The 25960-nt window shown below is 48.5% G+C and overlaps 2 protein-coding genes and 1 long non-coding RNA gene across 3 annotated transcripts; 1 reads left to right on the forward strand and 2 right to left on the reverse strand.

Annotated features, from left to right (window-relative positions):
* Positions 1-292: 292 nt before the first annotated feature.
* c7h5orf15 (chromosome 7 C5orf15 homolog) lies at positions 293-3881 on the reverse strand. The gene is made up of 3 exons (XM_040181139.2): positions 3647-3881; positions 1375-2123; positions 293-961 (listed from the first exon to the last, which is right to left on the reverse strand). Exons 1-3 carry the CDS (start codon positions 3768-3770, stop codon positions 827-829), a joined length of 1008 nt encoding a protein of 335 aa, XP_040037073.2. The 5' UTR covers positions 3771-3881; the 3' UTR covers positions 293-826.
* A 555-nt stretch (positions 3882-4436) lies between these two features.
* On the reverse strand, positions 4437-9881 carry vdac1 (voltage-dependent anion channel 1). Its single transcript, XM_040181141.2, has 9 exons — positions 9744-9881; positions 8106-8175; positions 7855-7904; positions 7405-7557; positions 7227-7279; positions 6794-7021; positions 6244-6394; positions 5906-5963; positions 4437-5395 (listed from the first exon to the last, which is right to left on the reverse strand). The coding sequence occupies exons 2-9, from the start codon at positions 8170-8172 to the stop codon at positions 5304-5306; spliced, it is 852 nt and encodes a 283-aa protein (XP_040037075.1). The 5' UTR covers positions 8173-8175; positions 9744-9881; the 3' UTR covers positions 4437-5303.
* Positions 9039-11717, forward strand: LOC120821970 (uncharacterized). The gene is made up of 2 exons (XR_005712606.2): positions 9039-9484; positions 10542-11717. It is a non-coding gene; the product is annotated as an uncharacterized LOC120821970 (long non-coding RNA).
* The last annotated feature ends 14243 nt before the right edge of the window (positions 11718-25960 follow it).

Raw genomic sequence — 25960 nt, forward strand, 5'->3', positions numbered from 1 at the left:
AGCTTAATGTCTTGATGCTGCTGAAGGACGCAGCCTGGCGACTTTGACACACAGCTTTAAGAGTATCGCGCCCTCGTTAGTGACATTACACACCTGTGTGTTTTATAGTCCAGTCAAAGTGCATGCTGGGAAACAGGACACCGGGTGCGTCGGTTCATCTCAACATCACAGCAAAGGCTTTGGCCGCTAACGGCGCCTTTTTAGCTGATAGCGTATAAATGTAGGAGCTTATGGTTTCTTAGATCACCAGCCGAGGAGGTCAGATGATCACAAGGATGGAGACAAGTCGCACTCTGTACACAAGTTGTGCTTTATTGAAGATTGTACAGTTTCTACTGGTGATCGAAAGAGTCGATGAGTCATCTTTAGGCTCCTCCCCCCACCCGTAACGTCATCAGAATAACCTCCACGTGACTCGTACCACACGCACGGGACGGCAGAACAACTGCAGATTAACAAGGAAGGCGCAGATGTGTGTGTTATTTGAGAGGAAGGCGAGAGAGGGAAACTTCACCGAAGTCATAATGGAACAAAGGACGGCCGCCGGGCTTCTGCACAGCGAAGTCCGGCCAGTAGAAGTACGCGAGGTACGAACACACAGTAGTTCTTTTACACCTCAACAGTATTCAGTACCTGCTTTCTTTAAATGGCCTCAGCATGTGACCCGTGTTCCTAAAACTGCAGTATAGAGACCGTAAGGCTGAACACTCTAATAAACAATATGAACCAAACCACATTAAAATGATATAACAAATAAGAACAAACTGATAAAAGGTCTAAATCCCTCTGTGCAGATAAGCAGAAACGTCCTGAGTGAAGGAAGCGATCAGAACACGTAGTCCCGGGTCATCTTGAGGGACGGCATGGCCTCCTGGACGTTCTGGTCCAGGCGGTGGTACTCCACCGTGTTCCGGGAACACAGGCCGTCCTTCCAGCGGCGGCTCTGAGCCAGGAGGAAGATCTGAGGGATGCAGATCGAAATTAATCCGAGAGATGTGCGAGTGCTGATCGAGGGAAATTATATTTCTGGACGGAACGGCAGAAAAGATGAAAGACTACGTAATTGGAATCCTTACTTCAGCTGTAAAAGTCTGTATTAGCATGGGGTCAGCGTAATATATAATACAAAACCCGCTCTACTGCTTGAGCAGAAAGAACTTCAGCCGATTGGCATATTGTCAAAATAAACCCACTGCCTGGAGCAAAGGGGAAATCTCAGCTTCTGGATATAAAACGGCTCCATTTTCCTTCCAAACAACATTAACTTAAGCAGCAAACCCTCAGATTTACAAAGCCGTTTTAAAAGGTGAAGTAATATGTAGACTGGACTTGTGCCGAGTCCTCATCATCAGCTGTTGTCACGGCAACACTCACCTTCTTCTTGTTGTGATAGCTGATGTAAACAATGGCCACCAGGAAAGCCAGGATGACCAGGTGGAAGAAGAAGTGAGAGTCCTCGTCCTCCATGTTGTAGCTGTCCACTTCCTGGGACCCGGTGTCCGGCCTGTCGGCGCCCGGCCCTTTGGCTTTCTTGTCCTCCTTTGGGTTGTCGGCGGCTCCATAGACGTCGTCGCCGCCATCGTCGGCGTCGTCGTCGTCGCCGCCGCCGTAGGGTTCGTTGGGGTCCTCTTCGTCGCCGCCATCCTCCTCGCCGCCATGGTAACTCTCCGTATCGCTGCGAGGCAGCGCTGTGGACGGGTTCGGAGTGGTGAAGGCCGCGGAGTCGGAGGCGGTTGTCTGCGACCCTTCCGTTTGGGCGACCCCGACGGGTGTGGTGGGAGCGTCCGGAGAAGCTGGAGTGACTTTAGCAGCAGTAGCAGAAGCCGCCGTCGCCGCCGCCTCCTCCTTGTCCGTGTGGTTTTTAGCCGGGGGCGTCACCGGGTCCCCGTTGGAGACGGGTCCTTGCTCCGTCGTGCTATCCGAGGTGTCCATGGTGTTGAGCGGATGCGCCTGGTGCCCTGTTTGATCCGTGGGGGCGTCCGAAGGAGCCTCAACGCCAGGCCTGGTGGCGTTATCGCCAGGAGGCGGCACGGACTGCGTGGCGCTCGCTGGGCTCCACTGGGATGGCGGCTCTTCGTTTTGTGGTTTTTGCTGGGTCACGTTTGGATTTTGAGACGCGAGCGCTGTCGGGTGAGAGGGAACAACAACGCGGGGAAATTCAATTCATTATGTCGACCAAACTATCTTGGAAACACTTGAAAATATCAATTTGAAACATTTGCAAATCAACTAAACATGCACTTTCTTCATCTTCACTGATCACTTTCTCCCCGACGCACCGCGGAACGTTGGACAGTTTCTATCTGTGCGCTTAGTGAGAAATGAAGTCACACACCTCAAACACCAGTCGACAAACATGTTTGTCCACATGATTCCATCCTGCGTGAGCAAGGAGGCGTTGCTTAGGGAGGGACGGGAGAGAACACTTGGGACTTGAAGCACGGGGTAAGACGTCCCCAAGAGAAGAAAGGAACTATTCATACACATGGGCCCCGGCCAGCATGAATAATGAGATCTTTGTGCCGCACGGAAACAGCATGTAGGAAAGTCAGCCTTCAACGCGGAGCGCCTCGGTAACGCTGGACAAATGTCCTAATATTTAAGTACCGCAAGCTTATACTCAGAACTTCCTCCACTCTTCTCGCATCTGCTTTATTCCCATTAAACCCATATCACGTATGGAAGATATCATTTAGGTATATATTAAATGATATGACCGATTTCATGAGACAATTCCAATAGAGTTTATGTAACTCACCATTCAGATACTAATGTGGTTCCAGGACACAAGGTGATAATGAAACAAGCAGCTCAAAAGGCCAGAGACAACCTCTGGAATTGGTTTATTCACGTACATTTAGTTTGCTCCCAACAATCGACGCGTGTGAGACCAGCGGCGTCATACGGGAAGCAGAAATTGACCCCGCTGACCTTGTGTCAGCAGATCTACAGCCAGAACCTGCACCTACTTAAAGGCGGCGTATGCGACGCCGAAGCTTCCGTTGGGGGGGCTTTCGTGTTGTGGCGCCACTTCTTTTGATGGTGAACTTCGATCAGGTTCTTCCTGTGATGGGCTGACAGAAGGTCACTTACCAGCTCAGATATACGACGGGGACACTTCATGCATGTCCCCCCCGTCTGTCCACCACAAGTCCCCTCAAAGGGAGGAGACCCCCGATGTGCTGACAGACGGTCTACCTGCTGCCTGCTCGACATGTACGCATTTAAGTGACTTCCTGTTTCGGTTTCCCGTGTTGCCTTCTACGGCCAAAGCTCGCGAGCCACTTAGAACCTCGTTACTGAAGTTTGTACGTTAAATGTAACATTTTTCACACTGAATTTAACGCCCAACTGACGTCGTTACGGTTTGACGTCATTCCAACGGACTCTCACACGGCCCCTTTTATATTTGACACTAAACCCAACTTTGTTGCAACTGTACCGTAACCGTTCGATAACGACTCTTTTATAAAGATATATTCGATATATATTTAAAGACTTTTCCGGTCCGTCACCGTCACCTGACACCGTGGCTGCTAGCATAAGCTGCTAGCGCACCAGCTAGCGGACTCTGGCTACGTAGCAGGGCGCTCGGTTTCCGTTGGAAACAAACAAATACGAGCCGCGACACTTCGGGACCACGTACCTTCCGTCGGGTTGGTGCCGAGCGGAGCCGACCGGCCGCCGCCGGTCAACACCTGGAGGCAAATAAGCAGCGACAGAGCGCCAACGTTTCCCCTGCTTCGCACCATCTTTCCGCACGTCGCCATGTTTGTTGCGTCACAGGAGAGGCGTGGCTTCCGCGTGGGCACGACGCGAACGCGCGGGGGCGAACGATAAGCGCGTGCGTGAGCTCCGAGACCGGTTGCAATCAGGGAGAGAAACTTGTAAGGTTTCATCTATTTGTATTGACATCCATTTTTATAAATATGAATAGTGTTTTCATCTGTCTGGATTCTGATACACGACGTGGTTTGCAGAACGCGCACAGGTGTGAAAAGTAACATTAAGGCCTTTGTATCGTGCACGCTGCCAATCGCTGTGACGAAACACAACAGGGCCATTATGAATCAGATCGAATACACACAATTACTCCCATTTACAAAGGGCCCATGGAGCTGATGGAGGTCAGGAGGTCACCATGTCAAGCGTTGTGCCGTCTTCCAGCTGAAGCATTAATGCATCAGTTCATTGGATGTAAGTTGAGCCTTTAATCAGCGAAAATGTCAAGATTTGCCAGTTTAATATTATGTTGTTGTAAATCTTTCAATTTTACCAGGCTTTTCATTTAAAGACATTCAAGGAATAGATGACAAAATGTAATCTGTAATATAATATACTTTAAATAAAAATCCCGTTGAAATTACATCATCAAACCAAATTGAGTCGTCACGAGACGCAGGCGATTAACAGACAAAAGAGCAGAAACAATCAAGCTGGTTCAAGATGCTCTTTATTTAATTCAGGGAAGGACTACTGTCGAGGTCTCTGCATGACTCCCATAAGCATGTGTGGAGGACCACCAGCAGTAGTATTCTCCTCCTCCCGTGACGCTGTGCATGATTAGCTCTCCTCTCCCTTTGCTCGACCAGACGGCTCTCCGCCTTCGTAAGACTTCACATGTGGATTAAACTACTGTCTGTCAAGAAAATCAGATTCTTTTTTGTTTTACTATGTGTAACAAAAAAAAAAACTTTTCACACCAAATGCACAGACAAACACAAAAAGAATACAACGAGACGATAACAGAGCTGTGGGGGGGGGGGGGGGGGGATGTAGTGTCTCTTTGAGCTGACGACAGCTGCTAACATCTGGGACCACTAACCCCTCCCGCATCAGGACAGACACTAAGCGAGGAGGGATCTACGGCGCCATCTGGTGGTGGAACAACGCCCCTCCACCCGCCCCCTTTTCCCCCCTCCCAGCCGCGGTAGTGAGGAGACATGTGACCCCGCTCAGCGCCGCTCTACCCCCCTCCCCCCCACCGTGGCGAGCTACGCTACTCGAGGTCAGACTTCCTGTCGAACCGGTTTGAGGTTTTGTTCAGAAGTCTTTAAGCTTCAAAATATAATGTTCCCTTAACAGTGGTTCTGTCTGTGCTCCAGCTGTAGTATTCCTAGAGGAGTGCGTGTGTGGGGGAGGGGGGACGGGAGGGGGGGGGGGGGGGGGGGGGGGGTGAGGGCCAATCAATTGAGGATTTGGAGTTTTCTGGTGGGGAATGCATGTGTGCCAGGAGGACTGGAGTGTTGGGAGTGTTGGGGGGTTTGGGGGGGGCCGGGGGCCGGGCGTTGGCCTCGTCCCTCTTATGCCTGGAACTCGAGGCCGAGGCCGAGCTTGTGGCCGCCGGCGTTGATGTTCTTGCCGTCGAGGAGAGCGGAGAGCGTCAGCTTGATGCCTGCGTGGAAAGACATTGACCGGATTTATTAGTTATTATTATTACTAGTTTGAGAGTCAGTGCAGGTTCGCTTTAAATAAACAAAGTCACACAAACTCTGCAAGGTAGACATGCTATGATCATAGAGTGTCTCCCATTTACTCATTAGAACATTTCAATTAGAGCCCAGGTTCACGTCCTAATCCTTCGTGGTTGTTTTAGAGCAGCGGTTCCCAAACTCAAGAATGCCGCCCACCCAAACCTTTAATCACAACTCTGATCAAAACATAAACTATGATGATTAAATGACCTCAAGAATTTAACCGATTAAAAATGTATTAACCGACAATGTATGTTTTTTGTACTATTTTCTCCGGAGCTCATATATATTTACTTTAATACTACAAGAGGGCGCCCCGTTTGACATCGTTTTATGTTAATTTCAAACTTTTCAAAATTGAAAATTAAAAACATTTGATCTATTTATTGTAAATGACACACGTTGGGAATGGCTGTTTTAGAGGATCTCACCTGGCTTCAGGGTCTGAGTGTAGCCGAGGCCCACCAGGCTGGAGTTGTTCACCTTGGCCTGTGAGGGGGAAAAAAAACGATTACGAATCAAACAAAGAAGAAACGCGCATCGCCGCCTCACGAAGGCACGAAGCCCTGAACCAGAACCAACCAAGAGTCACCAACATGCTCACAGCAGCATTCAGCAGCCCCCCGTCGGCTCGGCTCAGAGGGATTTAGGGACTAATGGGACATTACAGTCTTTTCCGTACACTCTCAGGGCCCACGTGTCCCCGGCTTGGACTCAGTAATCCATCCGAGCAGACGACATCGCGGCGGCGACCACGGCTGCTACTCACAGAGAAGGACGCGTCGGCATCAATCTGGTACTTGGCCGCGATGCCGAAGCGGGTGTTGCTGTTCCCGGCGGTCCAGGCCAGGTTGACGGCCGTCTCCAGCTGCTCGTTCACCTTCTGGTAGATGGAGCCGCCGAACTCCGTGCCGTCGTTTCTGAAGCAGCAGATTTCAATACACATGTAAACGACATGAGAGGCCGGGTGACCCAGAGGCCCCCCCCCGCTGAATGTCTGTCAAAGAGCAGGACGTCGGCGAGGTGACGCCCACATTATACTTGCGTAACCACGTCGCGTGCAGACTGAAGCAGACGGGCTCAGCCGGGGGGAGAGAGGGGGGGGCACAGCGGGAAACGCGACTATCTCACACGCAAGTCTCACCTGTAAATCCCATCACCCAGGTGTAAAAATAACCGCGTGTGGCTCACGGCCAAACGGGCGACTAGTTAACCCGGCGAGGACGAGAGAAACCGAAGCGTCGTGTCGAACACCAGGTTTTAAACCGTCGAAAGCGACGCCGCTCCCCCCCGGGGCGCGTGCTGGCGTCTGCTCTTACACGTTGGTGTGCAGCTGGAACTCGTCCGTCTTGAAGCCCACGGCGAAGTTGCTCTGGGTGATCCGGTTCCTTCCGGCCTCGAAGGTGGTCTGGTAGCCGGCCAGCCAGCCCTCGTAGCCCACCACGGCCGCCCCGTGGATGGCCGTGCCGTTGATGTCGTAGTTGACGTCGCAGCCGAGGTTGATGTGGTCACACTTGTAGGCCGTCTTGACCTTGCCGCTCTTCTTGCTGGCGGGAGAGAGAAATGTTCAATTAAATTGGAAGCTAATTGTGTGAATAGCGGAGCTCCTTCGTGAGAGTCACACTTGTCACTTCCTGTAATCGAGCACCACTTCTGTTCTGAATTAGCAGATTAAATACAACATGTTTTGAACTCTTGGTTTCTCCCTTAAATGAACCACACGTGTCCTCTGTCTCGCGGAGCTCTTCTTACCCGGTATTTGGCGAGAAGGAGGAATCGAACGTCAGCTTCAGGCCCTTGGCCAACTGTGGAGTGGACAAGCGAGATGGGGGAGAACCAGTAAAAGGTCGATTCTGACGCCTCACAGCCAGTAGCAGCCCCAAAAACACATGTGACCTCGCCGTGGCCCCGCCCACAGCGCCTCACCCACCTGGTCCTCGATGGTGATCTCGGTGCCCAGGGTGTTGTCGGTGTTCCACTTCTCGGTGAAGGTCAGTCCGTGCTCCGCACACTTGTACTTGGTCTCCAGGGATCCGGCGACCTTGCTGGTCTCGGTGTTGGCGGAGCCGGTGCTGGTGAACTCCTGCAGACGGCGACATTGGTGGCATCAGAGTCCGGTACGTAACAATGTTAAAAAGATAGGAATCATGGTATTGTTTATATACACACATATTATTTAACGTATCGCTGTGTCTGCATTAAACATCCACGAGCTGACCGGTTCATTTGAACAAACGGAAACCCGCTTGGCTTCAGTGAGCAGAACTGGCGACGTTTAGGGGATCGGATAGCCGCCCACCTGACCGTCTGCCAGGAGCCTCTTAAGCTATGATCTGGACCGGCGGCTCCGGTAATCTGATTATGACCGGCGGCGACTTACCAGTCCGTTCTCTGACTTTGTTTTCAAGTCCAGCTTGATGACCCCGAAGCCTGAAACAAACGGCGTCGAATAAAAAGATCGTAATGATGACACATCTCCTCAACGCCCAGGCAGAAAGTCACACAGCAAAGCGCTTTAACTACTTCACGGCGCAGTAAAGATGAAGTTAACCGTTTCTATAGCGAGAGCATAAAGGATTGTGGGGAAATGGAGATGAAATAAGCCGGCACGGCCTTCTGCTCGGTGCTCACCGTATCCCTTGGTAAAGACGTCTTTGGCAGACTTTCCAAGGTCAACGTAAGTGGGAGGAGCGGCCATGATCTGGATGAGGAGAAACAGGACAATCACGGGTGAGACTGAAAGCAAATGAAACGCGGCGTCTTCGCTCTCCCTCTGTGTGTGTTACAGCTTCAGGAACCAGAGGCAGACTGACGGACTCGATGTGAAGTGCTGCCGACGGAGGACAAGGAGCCCCTGGTGCTGCCGGAGGTCACCGACGGATGTGAAAGGTGTGATTCTCACGAGGTCGCTGGTTGACACACAGCGACTCTCACACCTCGCCCGCACGCGGGTGGCGCTGATCATTTCTTTCGGTAAATTGAGAGCAAGCGCGTCGCCGGCATTGTTTCGGAGTGTGGAAACAAGGCCAGTTTAGGACGCACAATGAGAAGGACACACGGGACGCACAAAGCGGACTGTTTGCCAAGTGGCAGCGCTCATGTACAGCATGCGTGAGCCTCTTTGTCCTTTATTCTCCAGACCAGCCTGTTGTGCAACACTTGTCCATTTCGTCATAGGCTCTATTTTTCAGCCGTTACGCACGCATGTTGATAACATACATGTGCGTGTTGATAGAAGATAGAACAGGAATTTGAGCGGTTTAGCAGTTGAGTGGAAATCTCAGTCCTAAGCCTATTCATCCCGTGAGCATCCTCACTGCTCGTCAGCGTCTCCCCCCTTTGCGTCTCCAGCTGTGACACTCAAACACTGCATGGCATCCCCCTGCACCTCTGGGCCCCAGATGTTTCTCTGCACCCACTATAAGCCGCTCAAAGTAAGGCCTCCTAAATAGCCAGTGCAACACCAGCATGAGGCCCGTGTCCAGCCTGTGGGGGGGTCGTAGGGAAGCACTTGGACAGGAAGTGGACTAATGCCAACACAACCTTTCACACATGGCTGCAGGCAGACATGTCAGAGGCCTTAGAGGACGTTGGGCCATGACAGCTGCACATGTGACGGCACGCGTCCTGGTTTCCGGGGTGAACGGAGCTGAACCGCAACGAAGTGGAACAGCGGAGGGCGCACACACCCTGCAGCACGGCGAGGCTAGCAGCATTTAAGCCACACGCGTCGCTGCCCTTCAGCATCACCTCTAGCCGTAACCTCGGTCTCGTTCGTGCAAATCAAACCGCTATTTTCTCTCTTTGAATCGGAGAGAATCCAGCAGCGGCCCATTTGACTCTGAGAGAGCGGCGGCTCCGGGGGCAGCGAGGGCAGCATCCCCCTGCCCTCGCCTAGCTAACAGACTAGCAGCACCTAGCTAGCTAGCCACCAAGGTGGACAGCGGACAAGCGTCTCCTGTGAGCGACCGTGGCGGCCAGTTGACGGGAAGCGGCGATCGGGCCCAACGGTGAGTTAACGGAGCTCCTTCTTTTTCTAGCTGGCTGAAAGAACCGGCGGCCACCAGCTCCTGTCCGGTCAAATGACCGCGCCGAAAGACATTATCCGCCGAGCTAACAGCGGTGAGCTAGAAGCAAAGCAGCGGGCCTCTTTCTCCCTGCGCGCCATTAGACTTCTGGTCCAAACACATTTAACGGCCGACAGTGCAGTGAAAAGACGCATTATAAACTTCAGCTGCGTTGCATCTCGGCGTCACACACGTAACGTACCTCTGCGGGTTCCTGTCCTGGTCGAGAAGGGACTTGTCAAACTCGTACAAAGGGAGGAGAGCGAGGGGAGGAGGCGGTGCGGCGTCACGTTCGTTACGAGGCACGCAAGGCGGCAGGGGAGGAGGCGGCGGCGCGTCATCGCCAAAGATACAACATTCAAATCCAACGCCAAGATGGTTCACGCCAAGATTTCGGTCATTCGGCGAGCGCTGCATCAGCGGGGAAAAGGCACTCGGGTAGCGGTCTACTCCGCTCACTGACCCAGTCCTGTAAAGTAGCTTACTAATTTGATACAACATTATACTTACTATACTACTATACTTATACCCTACATTTGAGAGCGAGAGTTACTTTGCAGGCGGCTATTCATCATACCAAATACGTAATCAGTTTATTTACGATCAAAAATTGTTACGGTTGTCCAATTCCATTATATATATGTTTTCTTTTTTATCCTAATAAATAAAACAGATCATTCTGCACATCCCGTGCCAGGTTTCTTCATAAAGTCTTAAATTAGACATTTATTAGCACTAGGGAGATTGGTATTAATATACTAAACTTCCATTACGCCAAAAATCTAGCCTGACGGGTTCACATTTTCTTTTAACGCCCCAAAAAACAGTCTAAATATAGGCCCAGCAAAGTATACTGAAATTATTTCACGGTCAATATTTAAGGTTATCATTTTCTCCCATTCCTTCTCTGCCATACGACACACGGAAACGGGACAGATGATGATCTCGCTTTTTACATTGTCCTCTTCGGGTTCCACTGTCTGTCTTCACGCATGCGCAGTTCACTCCAGCTGGCACGCAGATCCTCCCGCAGCATCCCACGGATAAAGAGAAGTCCAGTTAACAGCTGACCGGAGAGCAGCTTTCCGCACCTTCATCGGGAACGTCGCCGCTGCCGCGCGGTTCACAAACTGTCCCGGAACAGTTTCATCACATCTGGAGGATGGGGGGGGGGGGTCACAGATGACCTCTGCCGGGCCGATGGAGGTCATTCACAGCCTGCCACCGCTGCAAAGACTTTTCAACAATTCTTCACACATGTTTGTGGTGCGCAGTCAGCTGCTGTGCACTATTTGGTGCCAAAAATACCAGATGTGAGACACACTGTTTTCACTGCAACACAATGTAAATGAATACAACAATCTTAAAGCAAATGTAGTTGATAACATACATATCAATGTTTTTACATTCATATTGTGTATGTTTATGATGTTGAAGTTATCACTGCGCAAGATAAATATGTCCACCTAAAGATAAAGGTGGTGTTTTATGACAGATGCACTTCATTTTACTTTACTCAAAGATCTGCTTGTACATCCTCGAATGAAGCAGCTTCGACCTGCTGGTTGTGCAGGGCAAAGACGAGGTGTGAGACGTTGTGCACTTCTGTGTGTGTGAGACTTCTCAGAAACCCGGCTGTGTGGTTGCGTGAAGGCGCTTCCTTCACTGCAGCTGGCAGCGAGGAGCTACTCTGAGAACCTGCACCTCCTTCACCCACCACGCACCTCCTTCACCTCTTATTTCATCCTGAATATCACACGTGTGTGCAGCCGCTTACACAAACCATCACACTCAAGTATGAACCTCTGCAGCATCTTTTCTATCTCCCCCAGCAAGTGGAGCAGGGAGAGCCTGCAGGGCCCGAGCCGCCGCTTGCATAGAAACATGAGATCAGATGAACCCTCAGATGAGAGAAGCACTGCTCAGCTCTGGCCGCGAGGTGTCAGTGTTGCAGACTGTGGACTAAAGCTGTGCACAGCGGCGTGATGGAGGGTTTAAGATGAATGAAAGGTCTGCAGACTGAGACGCACGTTCAAACCCGATCTCTCATCTATAAACTGCAGCTCCCTTTAACTGCTCCTCTCTATTTGTACTTTGGCTGACGAGCATTTTGAGCTTTTTATAATAAGATAATCTAAGGAGTTTTTAAATTCTGTATTCATCTTAATAAATGAAATGATTAAAGAAAACTAGAAAGAAAAGCTTAAATCATTCAGATTATTAGAAAAACTCCAGGATTGTTTCAAAAATCTGATGTACTTTTATTTTAATTCACAGAATGAACTCAAGCTGTGAACATAACAGCGTCATAAACTGTACGTCTGTATATGTTGGAAACTTTATAGTTGTCATAGTGTGTCAAGTGTCTCCAAGCAGCTCATTCTGCTCACAAACGGATTAACATGCAAATCATTAAGTTCACAAGATTAACTTGGAGAGAAAAGTCAAAGCCAAACATATTTTCCTCTCTTGCCGGGAGGATTTATATATTGAACATGTGTGTTTAAGTACATTGAATATTAAATATGGATTAGTCTGTAAACTATTCACTCTACTGAGATTTACCTTCGACAGGCTGCTGATTCTTCAAACGGTGCCGGCTGGCTTTATTTCAAACGCCCTGCGTTTTTGGTGGCGTTTAAATGCAGCGTAGTTTCGGAGAATTGAATGTTTTCAAGATACGCTGAAGGCAGCCGTGATGGGAAGCAGTGATTAATCACATTAATTATGGTTCCGATTGTAAACAGCACGGCTCATGAATAAGAGGAGCTGTCTCCCTCTCTGCTGCTTCTCCAACATCTTGTTGTCATTAGACAAACACATTTAACTTATTTCCTGGTGGGCCGAAGTTTCCATCTCTGTCTTGTGTCGCTGCGTCGCTCCACCAACATTTAATCAACAAGCGGCAACGTATCGGTCGCCTTCGGGGGGGGGCGAGCCAAAATTCATTTCTAGATTATCCTCCAGTCATATCTGGATGCTCCTGCTTTCGTCCCCCGGAGCTTCAAAGCCGAGGCTGTACGCTCACTTCAAACAGCGGCGCTGAGTGCCAATCAAACCGCTCCAGAAGACAACAAACACGACGGAGAATGTTAATCAGGCCGAGCCAACGAGACCGTAAACAGCCGTAATGTGCAGCATGTGCAGGGATACGGCACGATGTCATCTTTCTGCTTCCATTCAGAGGGTCACACGGGCTCCACACTCTTCTTCTGCTCCTTCCATTCGTTTCTTCATCCAAAAATCCATCCGTCCTTTTTTCCTACCATACATCCAACAGTCCATGTTTGCATCCATTCATCCAACTGTCCATGTTTCCATCCATTCATCCAAGAATCCATCCTTCATTCCATCCATTCATCCAAGAATCCATCCTTCATTCCACCCATTCATCCAACAACCCATGTATCCTTCCTTCTATTCATCGATAATCCATCCTTCATCCATTCATCCAAGAATCCATCCTTCATTCCACCCATTCATCCAATAATCCATCCTTCATTCCATCCATTCATCCAACGACCCATGTATCCTTCCTTCCATTCATCCAAGAATCCATCCTTCATTTCATCCATTCATCCAACGACCCATGTATCCTTCCATCCATTCATCCAAGAATCCATCCTTCATTCCATCTATTCATCCAACGACCCATGTATCCTTCCTTCCATTCATCCAAGAATCCATCCTTCATTCCACCCATTCATCCAAGAATCCATCCTTCATTCCACCCATTCATCCAACAACCCATGTATCCTTCCTTCCATTCATCGATAATCCATCCTTCATCCAAGAATCCATCCTTCATTCCACCCATTCATCCAACAACCTATGTATCCTTCCTTCCATTCATCGATAATCCATCCTTCACCCATTCATCCAAGAATCCATCCTTCATTCCATCCATTCATCCAACAACCCATGTATCCTTCCTTCCATTCATCGATAATCCATCCTTCACCCATTCATCCAAGAATCCATCCTTCATTCCATCCATTCATCCAACAACCCATGTATCCTTCCTTCCATTCATCCAAGAATCCATCCTTCATTCCACCCATTCATCCAACAACCCATGTATCCTTCCTTCCATTCATCCGATAATCCATCCTTCATTCCACCCATTCATCCAACAACCCATGTATCCTTCCTTCCATTCATCGATAATCCATCCTTCACCCATTCATCCAAGAATCCATCCTTCATTCCATCCATTCATCCAACAACCCATGTATCCTTCCTTCCATTCATCCGATAATCCATCCTTCATTCCACCCATTCATCCAACAACCCATGTATCCTTCCTTCCATTCATCGATAATCCATCCTTCACCCATTCATCCAAGAATCCATCCTTCATTCCATCCATTCATCCAACAACCCATGTATCCTTCCTTCCATTCATCCAAGAATCCATCCTTCATTCCACCCATTCATCCAACAACCCATGTATCCTTCCTTCCATTCATCCGATAATCCATCCTTCACCCATTCATCCAAGAATCCATCCTTCATTCCATCCATTCATCCAACAACCCATGTATCTTCCATCCATTCATTCAAGAATCCATCTTTCATTCCATCCATTCATCCAACGACCCATGTATCCTTCCTTCCATTCATCGATAATCCATCCTTCACCCATTCATCCAAGAATCCATCCTTCATTCCATCCATTCATCCAACAACCCATGTATCCTTCCTTCCATTCATCAAAGAATCCATCCTTCATTTCATCCATTCATCCAACAACCCATGTATCCTTCCATCCATTCATCCAAGAATCCATCTTTCATTCCATCCATTCATCCAACGACCCATGTATCCTTCCCTCCATTCATCCGATAATCCAGGGTCGTCGTGGCGCAGGGTAGCGAGGGTCCACCGGGAACCGCAAGGTTGGTGGTTCGAAGTGTCCCTGAGCGAGACATCTAACCCCTAATTGCTCCCCAGGCAAAAAATGTAAAACGCCACGTGTTAAAAATGTAATGTAAGTCGCTTTGGATAAAAGCATCAGCTAAATGACCTGTAATGTAATTTCATCCAATAATCCATTCATCCTTCATTCCATTCATTCAATAATCCATGCATTCTTCCATCCATCCGTTCATCCAATGACCCATGTATCCATCCATCCTGCTGGTATTCTATCATTCCTTCCATCCATTCGTCCAACAATCCATTCACCCATCAATCTGTCCATCCATCCTCTCTTTGCAGCCCATGACCCGGTCTGGTTCCTTTGTTGGTATGAATCTCTCAACACTCTTTGGAACCTTTCGACATTCAGCATCTTCTTTTTTTTTCGTCAGAAGGTTTTAATGGTCCTAAAGTTTCCACTGCATCAGAATTTGGATCCTTCTGGGACGGTGAAAAAAAGGACTGAATGAAACTACTCATTCGCTCCTTTGGCTTCGTCCAAAAGCATCAACATGTAAAAGAGGGAAAGCTGTTTGGTTTTCATCATGATTTATTAGTGATGGTCAGGAGAATAACATCTCTAGCTCACATACAATGATTGTATTGACTCTACAGCTCACATCTCTTCATGGTTTATTTGATTGCTATTGATCCAAAGCAGCCGATGACTGAGGTGCTTCGTTGATTCCAGCAGCCCCCCCTCGGAGGGGAGATGGAAACCAGCCGTTGGCGGTTGTGGGTTCGACTTAATGCCATTCGAATATTCATGTGTTTGTTTGCCTTGTTTTGTTTGTGAGTGGTTGGAAACGTGAAAGAGGCCTTGCTTCCTCTCTGAGGAGACGTGGAGGCTCAACTGTGGTCGCAGCGTGTAGGTGTGTGTGTGTGTGTGTGTGTGTGTGTGTGACACACAGAGATGTGCGATCGCTATCTCTCATTGTTGGCGTCCGAGGAAGCGCTCGGCGGCCCTTTTCTCAGTACGCCCGCCCTGATGAGCCCGATAACCCGAGCACACACCTGCAGCGAGGAGGGGGGGGCGTGATGTCGCAGCGCTGCTCAATCGCGCTCGCAGCATTGATTGACTTTTACACGCCAGTGTTGCCCAATAGTTCATGTCAACGTGCTCACAACTACTCTGCTGATTAAAATCCGGTTTAAGCGTGTTGCAACAACGTAACACGACAGGAAACATCGTAAACACGCTAAACACGCTAAACACAGAAGTCTTTGATGTGAACACACAGCGCTGTGATTCTTGTCTAACAGACCTTCCTTGTAGTCACCTTTAAAGATGGCGCCGTTATCGACAAAAGCCCAGTAACGTAACGCCTGAGCTCTGCTATGGGGGGTTGGGGGGCAGTGACCCCCCCGTGGTTGTTTAAGGCCCTTTGGATTAAAGTGACACTCCAAACGAGTCCGGGTGAAGAGCTCATGTTGTTTCTCTGCCGTCAACAGTCACCACATGGCACCAGCGGCTTGTTGTGGGGGGGGGTGGAGGCGTTGGATGGGGGGGGGGCGGGGACCTGCCTCCTTGCCAGCACTGTTACCACAAAACTTTCAAACCGCCATACAGCTCCTCGCTGCGCCCTGCGTCAGTGTGTGTACCGAATACAGGACCCTGTAATCAACAAATTCTCCCTACCCCCCCCTATGCCCCCCCCCCCTCCCCCGGCCCCCCAGGTGCCTCGCCGACATCAAAGGAGGTAAAGGGTGGTGTGGTATCTCCCTGCGCCTTGTGCCTTCTACTGTATGGAAAGGCCCCGAGACACAAGCGGGGAGCAGCCGAGGAAATTGAATTTGCAGAGCTCCTCTTCCTCATACACAGAGCTCCTCTTCCTCATACACAGAGCTCCTCTTCCTCATACACAGAGCTCCTCTTCCTCATACACAGAGCTCCTCTTCCTCATACACAGAGCTGATCTTCCTCATACACAGAGCTCCTCTTCCTCATACACAGAGCTCCTCTTCCTCATACACGGAGCTCCTCTTCCTCATACACAGAGCTCCTCTTCCTCATACACAGAGCTCCTCTTCCTCATACACAGAGCTCCTCTTCCTCATACACAGAGCTCCTCTTCCTCATACACAGAGCTGATCTTCCTCATACACAGAGCTCCTCTTCCTCATACACAGAGCTCCTCTTCCTCATACACAGAGCTCCTCTTCCTCATACACAGAGCTGATCTTCCTCATACACGGAGCAGCTCCTCTTCCTCATACACAGAGCTGATCTTCCTCATACACAGAGCAGCTCCTCTTCCTCATACACAGAGCTGATCTTCCTCATACACAGAGCAGTTCCTCTTCCTCATACACAGAGCTCCTCTTCCTCATACACAGAGCTCCTCTTCCTCATACACAGAGCAGCTCCTCTTCCTCATACACAGAGCTGATCTTCCTCATACACAGAGTTCCTCTTCCTCATACACAGAGCTGATCTTCCTCATACACAGAGTTCCTCTTCCTCATACACAGAGCTGATCTTCCTCATACACAGAGCTCCTCTTCCTCATACACAGAGCTCCTCTTCCTCATACACAGAGCAGCTCCTCTTCCTCATACACAGAGCTCCTCTTCCTCATACACAGAGTTCCTCTTCCTCATACACAGAGCTGATCTTCCTCATACACAGAGTTCCTCTTCCTCATACACAGAGCTGATCTTCCTCATACACAGAGGTGATTTTCCTCATACACAGAGTTCCTCTTCCTCATACACAGAGCTGATCTTCCTCATACACAGAGTTCCTCTTCCTCATACACAGAGCTGATCTTCCTCATACACAGAGATCCTCTTCCTCATACACAGAGCTGATCTTCCTCATACACAGAGCTCCTCTTCCTCATACACAGAGCTGATCTTCCTCATACACAGAGCTCCTCTTCCTCATACACAGAGCTCCTCTTCCTCATACACAGAGCTGATCTTCCTCATACACAGAGCTGATCTTCCTCATACACAGAGCTCCTCTTCCTCATACACAGAGCTCCTCTTCCTCATACACAGAGCAGCTCCTCTTCCTCATACACAGAGCTCCTCTTCCTCATACACAGAGCTCCTCTTCCTCATACACAGAGCTCCTCTTCCTCATACACAGAGCTCCTCTTCCTCATACACAGAGCTCCTCTTCCTCATACACAGAGCTGATCTTCCTCATACACAGAGCTCCTCTTCCTCATACACAGAGCTCCTCTTCCTCATACACAGAGCTCCTCTTCCTCATACACAGAGCTCCTCTTCCTCATACACAGAGCTGATCTTCCTCATACACAGAGCAGCTCCTCTTCCTCATACACAGAGCTGATCTTCCTCATACACAGAGCAAATCCTCTTCCTCATACACAGAGCTCCTCTTCCTCATACACAGAGCAGCTCCTCTTCCTCATACACAGAGCTGATCTTCCTCATACACAGAGCTCCTCTTCCTCATACACAGAGCTGATCTTCCTCATACACAGAGTTCCTCTTCCTCATACACAGAGCTGATCTTCCTCATACACAGAGCTGATCTTCCTCATACACAGAGTTCCTCTTCCTCATACACAGAGCTGATCTTCCTCATACACAGAGATCCTCTTCCTCATACACAGAGCTGATCTTCCTCATACACAGAGCTGATCTTCCTCATACACAGAGCTCCTCTTCCTCATACACAGAGCTCCTCTTCCTCATACACAGAGCTGATCTTCCTCATACACAGAGCTGATTTTCCTCATACACAGAGTTCCTCTTCCTCATACACAGAGCTGATCTTCCTCATACACAGAGCTGATCTTCCTCATACACAGAGCTGATCTTCCTCATACACAGAGCTCCTCTTCCTCATACACAGAGCTGATCTTCCTCATACACAGGGCTGATCTTCCTCATACACAGAGCTCCTCTTCCTCATACACAGAGTTCCTCTTCCTCATACACAGAGCTCCTCTTCCTCATACACAGGGCTGATCTTCCTCATACACAGAGCTCCTCTTCCTCATACACAGAGTTCCTCTTCCTCATACACAGAGCTCCTCTTCCTCATACACAGAGCTGATCTTCCTCATACACAGAGCTCCTCTTCCTCATACACAGAGCTGATCTTCCTCATACACAGAGCTGATCTTCCTCATACACAGAGCTCCTCTTCCTCATACACAGAGCTCCTCTTCCTCATACACAGAGCTGATCTTCCTCATACACAGAGCTCCTCTTCCTCATACACAGAGCTGATCTTCCTCATACACAGAGCTCCTCTTCCTCATACACAGAGCTCCTCTTCCTCATACACAGAGCTGATCTTCCTCATACACAGAGCTGATCTTCCTCATACACAGAGCTCCTCTTCCTCATACACAGAGCTGATCTTCCTCATACACAGAGCTGATCTTCCTCATACACGGAGCTCCTCTTCCTCATACACAGAGCTGATCTTCCTCATACACAGAGCTCCTCTTCCTCATACACAGAGCTCCTCTTCCTCATACACAGAGCTGATCTTCCTCATACACAGAGTTCCTCTTCCTCATACACAGAGCTGATCTTCCTCATACACAGAGCTCCTCTTCCTCATACACAGAGCTCCTCTTCCTCATACACAGAGCTCCTCTTCCTCATACACAGAGCTGATCTTCCTCATATACAGAGCTGCTCTTCCTCACAGAGCTGATCTTCCTCATACACAGAGCTCCTCTTCCTCATACACGGAGCTGATCTTCCTCATACACAGAGCTCCTCTTCCTCATTCACAGAGCTCCTCTTCCTCATACACAGAGCAGTAGTTAGTGAGTGATGCAGCTCAATGATTCCACCTTTGTTTCTCACCAGTGTGGCACAAAATTCACCAAAACGCCGTATTTCATCTTCTCTTCCCTGTGAAACTCTTACAGTGAGATGATTTATTTATTAGTAATATGAGACACTGAGAGGAATCATACGTTCATCAAGAGTGACATCTAACTGAGTTTGAGCTTCATCAACAATTGTTAAATTAAACTTACATTTAAATTCAATATTAACCTTCATTGTAGTTTGTAATGTTTTCAATATGATGAAAGTAAAAAACAACTTGACTCTTCTGAACTCATATTAAAGACACACATGCTTGTTTGAGTTATGAAAAAGGCTTTTTGGAGAAGTTTCATTAATAAAAGCGAGTTTTTAAAATGAAATAGAAAATAAAAAGATGAAAGTCTTATTCATGTGTTTACTTTCTACTTTAAATCTTAAAATGATTTCCACTGACAGCCCACAGCTGCCTGAGAGGAGGTCACAGTTACTGCTGCTGAGGGGAAAGAGGCGTTTTCCATTGGGGGGGAGGTGTGTGTGTGTGTGTGTGTGTGTGTGTGTGTGTGTGTGTGTGTGTGTGTGTGTGTTGTGTGGCTGATCTTTTACTGGTTGTGTAATTCTAAAGTCGTACCGGAGATGAGAAAAACTATGATGACGGTTAAAATGCCAGGACCGCACACACACACACACACACACACAATTACACCCCCACAAAAAAATACTAATGAATAAGTATCGTATTGGAACAAAGAAGACGATGGAGAATTATTTTACACTTTAAGATTCTACACCTTTAGTTCCCACAAGTGTAATATAAATATAATGTAATACAAAACCAACTTAAAAATGGAGTATAAACTGGCGTACTTACTGATAAACTGAATAAAAATTAAGTGGAATTATTTTTTGAAAAATGAGTTTTAAAAAAATCCCAAAACGTTCTAAAAAAAAAGTCTAAATATGTTTCATCAAAATATGAAAATTTGTCTAAAAACTATTTGGTAAAAAGACATTTTAAAAAAAAGATGACATGCATTTGTAAGTATGTTCATATTGACACTTCAGCTCACTGAAAAGCAAGAAAAAGCTGAATGTTTCCATTGCTTCTGTAGAGTAAAAGTTTAAATGGAAGGGGAGAGAGATGAGATGGAAGGAGGGGGGGGGGGGGGGGGGGCTCGGCTCCAGCTGGATATCCGGTATGTGATCATCTTGAGGTTTTGGGATTCCAAAGTCGCTTCGATCTCCGACCGTTTCCCGCAGCCTTTCAACAGCTGCCAAGCGTCTCTTTGTTTTGGATTAATGTAGTTGCCCCCTCGGTCCCGGTGCCGGGGAGAGATTACGGGGCCTCTGCTCCCCCCCACCCCCTCCCCCGACCGGCCCAGTGGCTCAAACATTTCGAATCGCAGCCTGACGGCTAAATCGCCCTCTGACAGATTCTCAGCCGCACATCAGGGGGAGAAGGAGGAGGAACAGCAGAAAAGTCCCTCCGTCTCCGCTGTTCACTTGGCTTTGGTTAAATAGTTCCTGACAGCTGGAAATGAGCATCCGTCCTTCATGCCGTTTAAGTTCAATCATTTACATCGACTGCAATGGTTTTATCAGTAAGCTGTTGTAGTTTTTTTACTTTCCTAGAAAATAAAAAATAGAAGTTTCATGAGTCTACAGCGTTTTTCTGCTCCACATCTGGAACAAAGTGCCAGAAAGCTGCAGGTCTGCTGAGTCCCTCAGCTCCTTTAAATCCACATGAAGGCCGTTCTGTTTGCTGCTGCCTTTAATTCACCATTTCTGCAACTCTGAATTCTATTCGCATATTATGAAAACATTCAATTCTATTTAAAATCGACTTTCAGCTTCATCTTAAGGGACCGCGCAGCGTGTTTAAGGGGCTTTGTTCATAAAACCCACTCAGGCAATTAGGAATTAACACCCGGAGCGTCGAGACGGAAGTCCGTTCAAATGATGAGTGAGAGCGTCATTGAGGTGTCCCATGAGTCCTCTGCCCCCCCTCAGTCACAGGCGTTCCCACCCTGAGCCTCCAGAGGTCAGCCTCGCTCCCTCTGACCTCCTGGAGGAAGAGGAGCAGAAAGCCACAGAGGAACAGAGACGAGCAGCACATCATTCGGAACTCTTCCTCCCTCATCGGCAGGTCTCTCAATAAGTCTGACCTTTGACCCTTGACCCGCTCGGAATGCGGAATGAAAGGAAAAGTGATCAAATAGAAAGAAGCGCACGATTCTGCAGGAGACGTTGCTGCTTTCATATCTAGTCTCTACTTTCAGGGGAACTTCTGTGGAGGTTCACGAGTCACCTCATGTGAGACGTCATCACACCACGAGGAGCCGCCGGGAGACACCTGATCAGTGTCTTCGAGGGGAGACGTCCTCACTGGAACGTCTCTGTGTGCCTGAGACTAGAAGCTTTTCACTGGACGAGATGTCCGCTCTGCAGGACAACGCAAATTACACGTCTGTCTCCTCCTGCCTTCATGAACGCATGTGTGTGTGTGTGCACATGCATGCACATACGTGTAGTCTACACGTGTTTGCCGCTTCCATGCAGATGCTGGTCTGCACACGTGTGTGCCCGTATACTGTGGGGTTGACCCTAAAAAAAACTTGATCTTAAACTGAACCGGCATGGAAACACACACACACACACACAAACACACACACACACACACACACACACACACACACTCCTCAAACCCAAACAATGATCCATCACAGGAGTCCACATCCTCCTCTGGGCCACATCAGTCCCTCTGCTGCGGAAAATCTGATCCCAGAATCGGGTGCTAACTGTCGAGTGCAGGACGGGGCGGCGCCCCCCCCCCCACCCCCCCCACCACTAGAAAGAGACCGCCGAGGAGACTTTTAATGGGCCTGCAGCGCAGACGCAGCTCCCTGGATCCGTGGCGCTCCTCCTCTTCTTGCTCGTCCTTCTTCTCGTGGAGGTTGTAACTGAGTTTATCTCTAGTGTTGCTCCTCGCCGATGAAGGTGGATTTTGTGTGTGTGTGTGTGGGGTGGGGGGGGGGGGGGGGGCGTCATCAGACACCGTTACCCTCAAGCTGCCCCTTGCTTCAGGATGGACGTGACCGCCCACAACAGCATTTGTATCAAAGTCCACACGTAGTGGACCATGTGGGGACTCGCTATGGCTAACTCATTAGCATCACCACAAGCCCCCCCTCACGCCCCCCACGCCCCCCCCCTTGTGAATCTTTCCTTTTTCCACCCGAGTTAAAGAGCGACTGTGGCTAAGAAGTGTTGATAAAAAAGTGTTTAGCCAGAAATAAGTTTCTCAATGTGAAATGAATCCGTTTGCGTTGCTGCTTTAGAGGACGCTGCGTCGGCAGAGCGGGATCGGCTCATGAACGGAGACGTGGATAAAATACTCCACAGTTTACGTTATTGTGGCTTTAAATCGCTAAACGCTCGCCGTCACACTTCCCATCACTGTTGTAGCAAATCACTCAAGAGCTGAACCTCGTCAACACATTGCATGTCCGCTTCTCATTTCACGCAGAAGATGCAAAAAGAGTCATGAAATGAGGCGACCTTTTGACCTGTGAGAGCATGCATGCATACATGCATACATGCATACATGCATGTACTGGTACAGCACTGCGCCTCCTCTACAATACGACTTTATCTTTATACTTTTACTCCACTCCTAAAAAATGCTGCTTTTATTTGAAACGTCTTGTTACTTTTGTATTCAAACAAACACAATATGCATCATGCAAAGTAATAAAACGTTCTACAATGAGATGAATCTGCACTAAATGTGTGTGTGTGTGTGTGTGTGTGTGTGTGTGTGTGTGTGTGTGTGTGTGTGTGTTAGAACGTGTCAGGTTGTCATGTGGAGGTGTCTTCCATCACTGAGGATGTTCACTGGTTGTGTGTCCACGGTGACACGCTGAGCGTTTTGTGATGATTGTTCAGTTCTCTAACCTGGAGTCTTGGACTGGACGCCATCGGGCCTCACGTGAGTCCGTGTGCAAGTATTCGATGCACCGGCGCGCCCCATGAACACCCAGATCACAGACACACGCCACGCACAACCTCTGCCACGGTTGCTTTGTGCGTCTTTTTCTAAAACTTAAAGCATAGATATCACCACACGTGGGAAACGAGCAGAAGAAGAAGAGCGCTTGTTTCCATCAAGCCGAAAGCCGTCTGATTTCAATCTGACAACATTCAGTCTTTAAATAGAAGACCAACACGGCAGGATCTCCTCTCCTCGAGTGTGTTTGAGGCGTCCTGTGGTAAACGGGTTGCATGCGTGCCTCCGTCTACGCATACGCACGTTCCTCTCTGTGTGTGTGTGTGTGTGTGTGTGTGTGTGTGTGTGTGACTGGCTTGGCTCCACATCAAAGGGCCCTGCGAGTCTCTGCATTAACGAGGCCCTTTGTTCGCTGCCTCCCAGATTACAGCACGTCTCCACTGCCAGTGAGTGTGTGTGTGTGTGTGTGTGTGGAGGGCACTGTAACCTGTAGACCGAAGGCCAAGGTCTGATCCTCCTCCTCCTCCTCCTCATCATCATCATTCTTAGCTGCCGTAACCCAAATGAAAGAGGCTTCATGTTAAATGTGATGACTTGTTTACAGGCCTCCTTGTTGCTGATTTATTGTCACGTTATCACACTGTAACCCTGCGTCACGTGATCCTCCCTGATGTATGCACGCCGATTATTCGTCTGTCTCGTATGCATCTGTTTTCACGGAGGGTGGAGAGCGCGTCCACCACGCTGCATTATGGGTAGTGCTACGCGGGGGACTTGTTTGTCAATGTTTGTGTTACGTGCAAAACCAAAACTAAGTTTTAGTACAGTGGTCCTAACCCCCCCCCCCCCCCCTGTGAGCCGTGTCCCACCCAGCTTCTCGCTAACTGCTGGATTCCCGGGTGAAGGAACGTTAGTTTAGAGACAAATCCACTCGCGCTGCGTCCGCGGAGACACAAGTGTGCGTCCTGGTCCACTGACGTTGTCAAAGCTCTGCTGCTCGTTGTTTGTGTTTGTTGATTTCGCCCCGTAGCCCTCCAAAGATCTGTGATGTCAGCTCATAAATGTTTGATAAGCAGCTAACGAAGAGGTATCAAAAGAGACGGACACATTTAAATCAGCAAACACTCAGCAAACCAGGACTTGAACAAGGCTCATTATCCAGCACAACATCTCAACTTTCTTTCAAGGGGGGGGGGGGGGGGGGGGGTGGTGCTGGTATCCTCCGCTTTCATGACAGCTCAAAGCAGCTCCCGGGAAGAGGTGCAGGTTGAGTGCCTTGCTCAAAGACTCCTTGTTTCGTTCAATAAATGCTGCTCCTCTTAATGTGGCGATGAAGTGGTGAAGGTTCATGTTGAGATCTCCTTACATCCTCTCTGGATTCTGGAGGTTCTACAGGGGAGTTCTTGGATATTGTTTTAATGTATCGAGTGATATAAAGTGATATAAAACTCACTCTGTAAAAACTCTTATTTGGAAGAAAACGCAAAGAAAACACAAGCTATAAACCTGGTTTCATGTTTGCAGATTAACATACATTTAAAAATGTTCAATAAAGAAAGTACTTCACCGCTTTAAACATGATTAATGAGATGTACTTTTAAACATTTATCTTGATGCACATGAACATTATCTCCTTTGAACCGTTTAATGTTTCTTTGAGTGCTGATTGGTGGTTCGCTCCTTATTCAAAGCCAATGAAGCCCAATGGTGATCTTTGACCCGACTCCTCGAGGCCTCGTGTCATGGTGTCATGGCAGCAGCGGAATGAAACCGAAGGGATTGGTTGAGGTTCCACGCTGCTGGCGGGACGCCGCCTGGGAGGACATGGTTTGGATTGTAGGAAAACTACCAATAAAAAGCACACAAGTGGTTCCAGTTAAGAGCTGTTGGCTTGGATGTGGCTTAACCCCAATGAAAGGACATGATTTAATTACTCTGCAGCTTTAATGCGCCTGATGTTTCTTTAGAAAGCACAGTATATAATCTTTTTCTGGAACCAACTGGGATTCATCTTTGTAAAGAAAAAAAATAAGAAATAGCCAAACATGTTAAAGAAGGAAGGATTCCCCATCTCGAGCCGTGGAGCGACTTGATGATGTTTGACTGTTTTCATTCGCTGCACTGTTGATCTCCAGCCTGGAGCTCAAGATCTTTCCCCTCAGTTGTGTATTTTCTATCACTACTGTGAAGATCTCCACCTTTTTATTTTGGAATGTCGCGTGACTTTTCAGACTTATTCTACCAACCTTTTATTTTCAGACTTTCCAAAAGTCGAATAAAGTTGATGCGGTCGCAGTGACGTCACTCGTTGCTTTGTGGACTGTTGTGTTGAATCCTGGAGTTCTGTATTTTGTCCGTCGCCATTTAGTCTTTTTTTGTGAAAAGAAGCCACACGAGGGGGCGGGGCTAAGTATAAGGCAAGGATTAAAGTTTAGCATCCTGTCAATCACAAGGTAGCCCCGCCCCAAAGCAGTTTGACTACATGGACCATCATTTTCTAAACGAGCGTCATGATGTGTTGAAGAAGACTTGAAACTCGAGACTGAGACCATAAACTCATGTTTACAATGTTTACTGAGGGAATAAATCAAGAGAAGTAGAGTCATTTCCTCATAGACGTCTATGGGAGCAGAGAAGTCGCCCCCTGCTGGTCACTACAGAGAAGTAGAGTCATTTCCTCATAGACGTCTATGGGAGCAGAGGAGTCGCCCCCTGCTGGTCACTACAGA

Source organism: Gasterosteus aculeatus, chromosome 7 (assembly GCF_964276395.1).
Source record: "Gasterosteus aculeatus chromosome 7, fGasAcu3.hap1.1, whole genome shotgun sequence".
Classification (NCBI taxonomy): Eukaryota; Metazoa; Chordata; class Actinopteri; order Perciformes; family Gasterosteidae; genus Gasterosteus; species Gasterosteus aculeatus.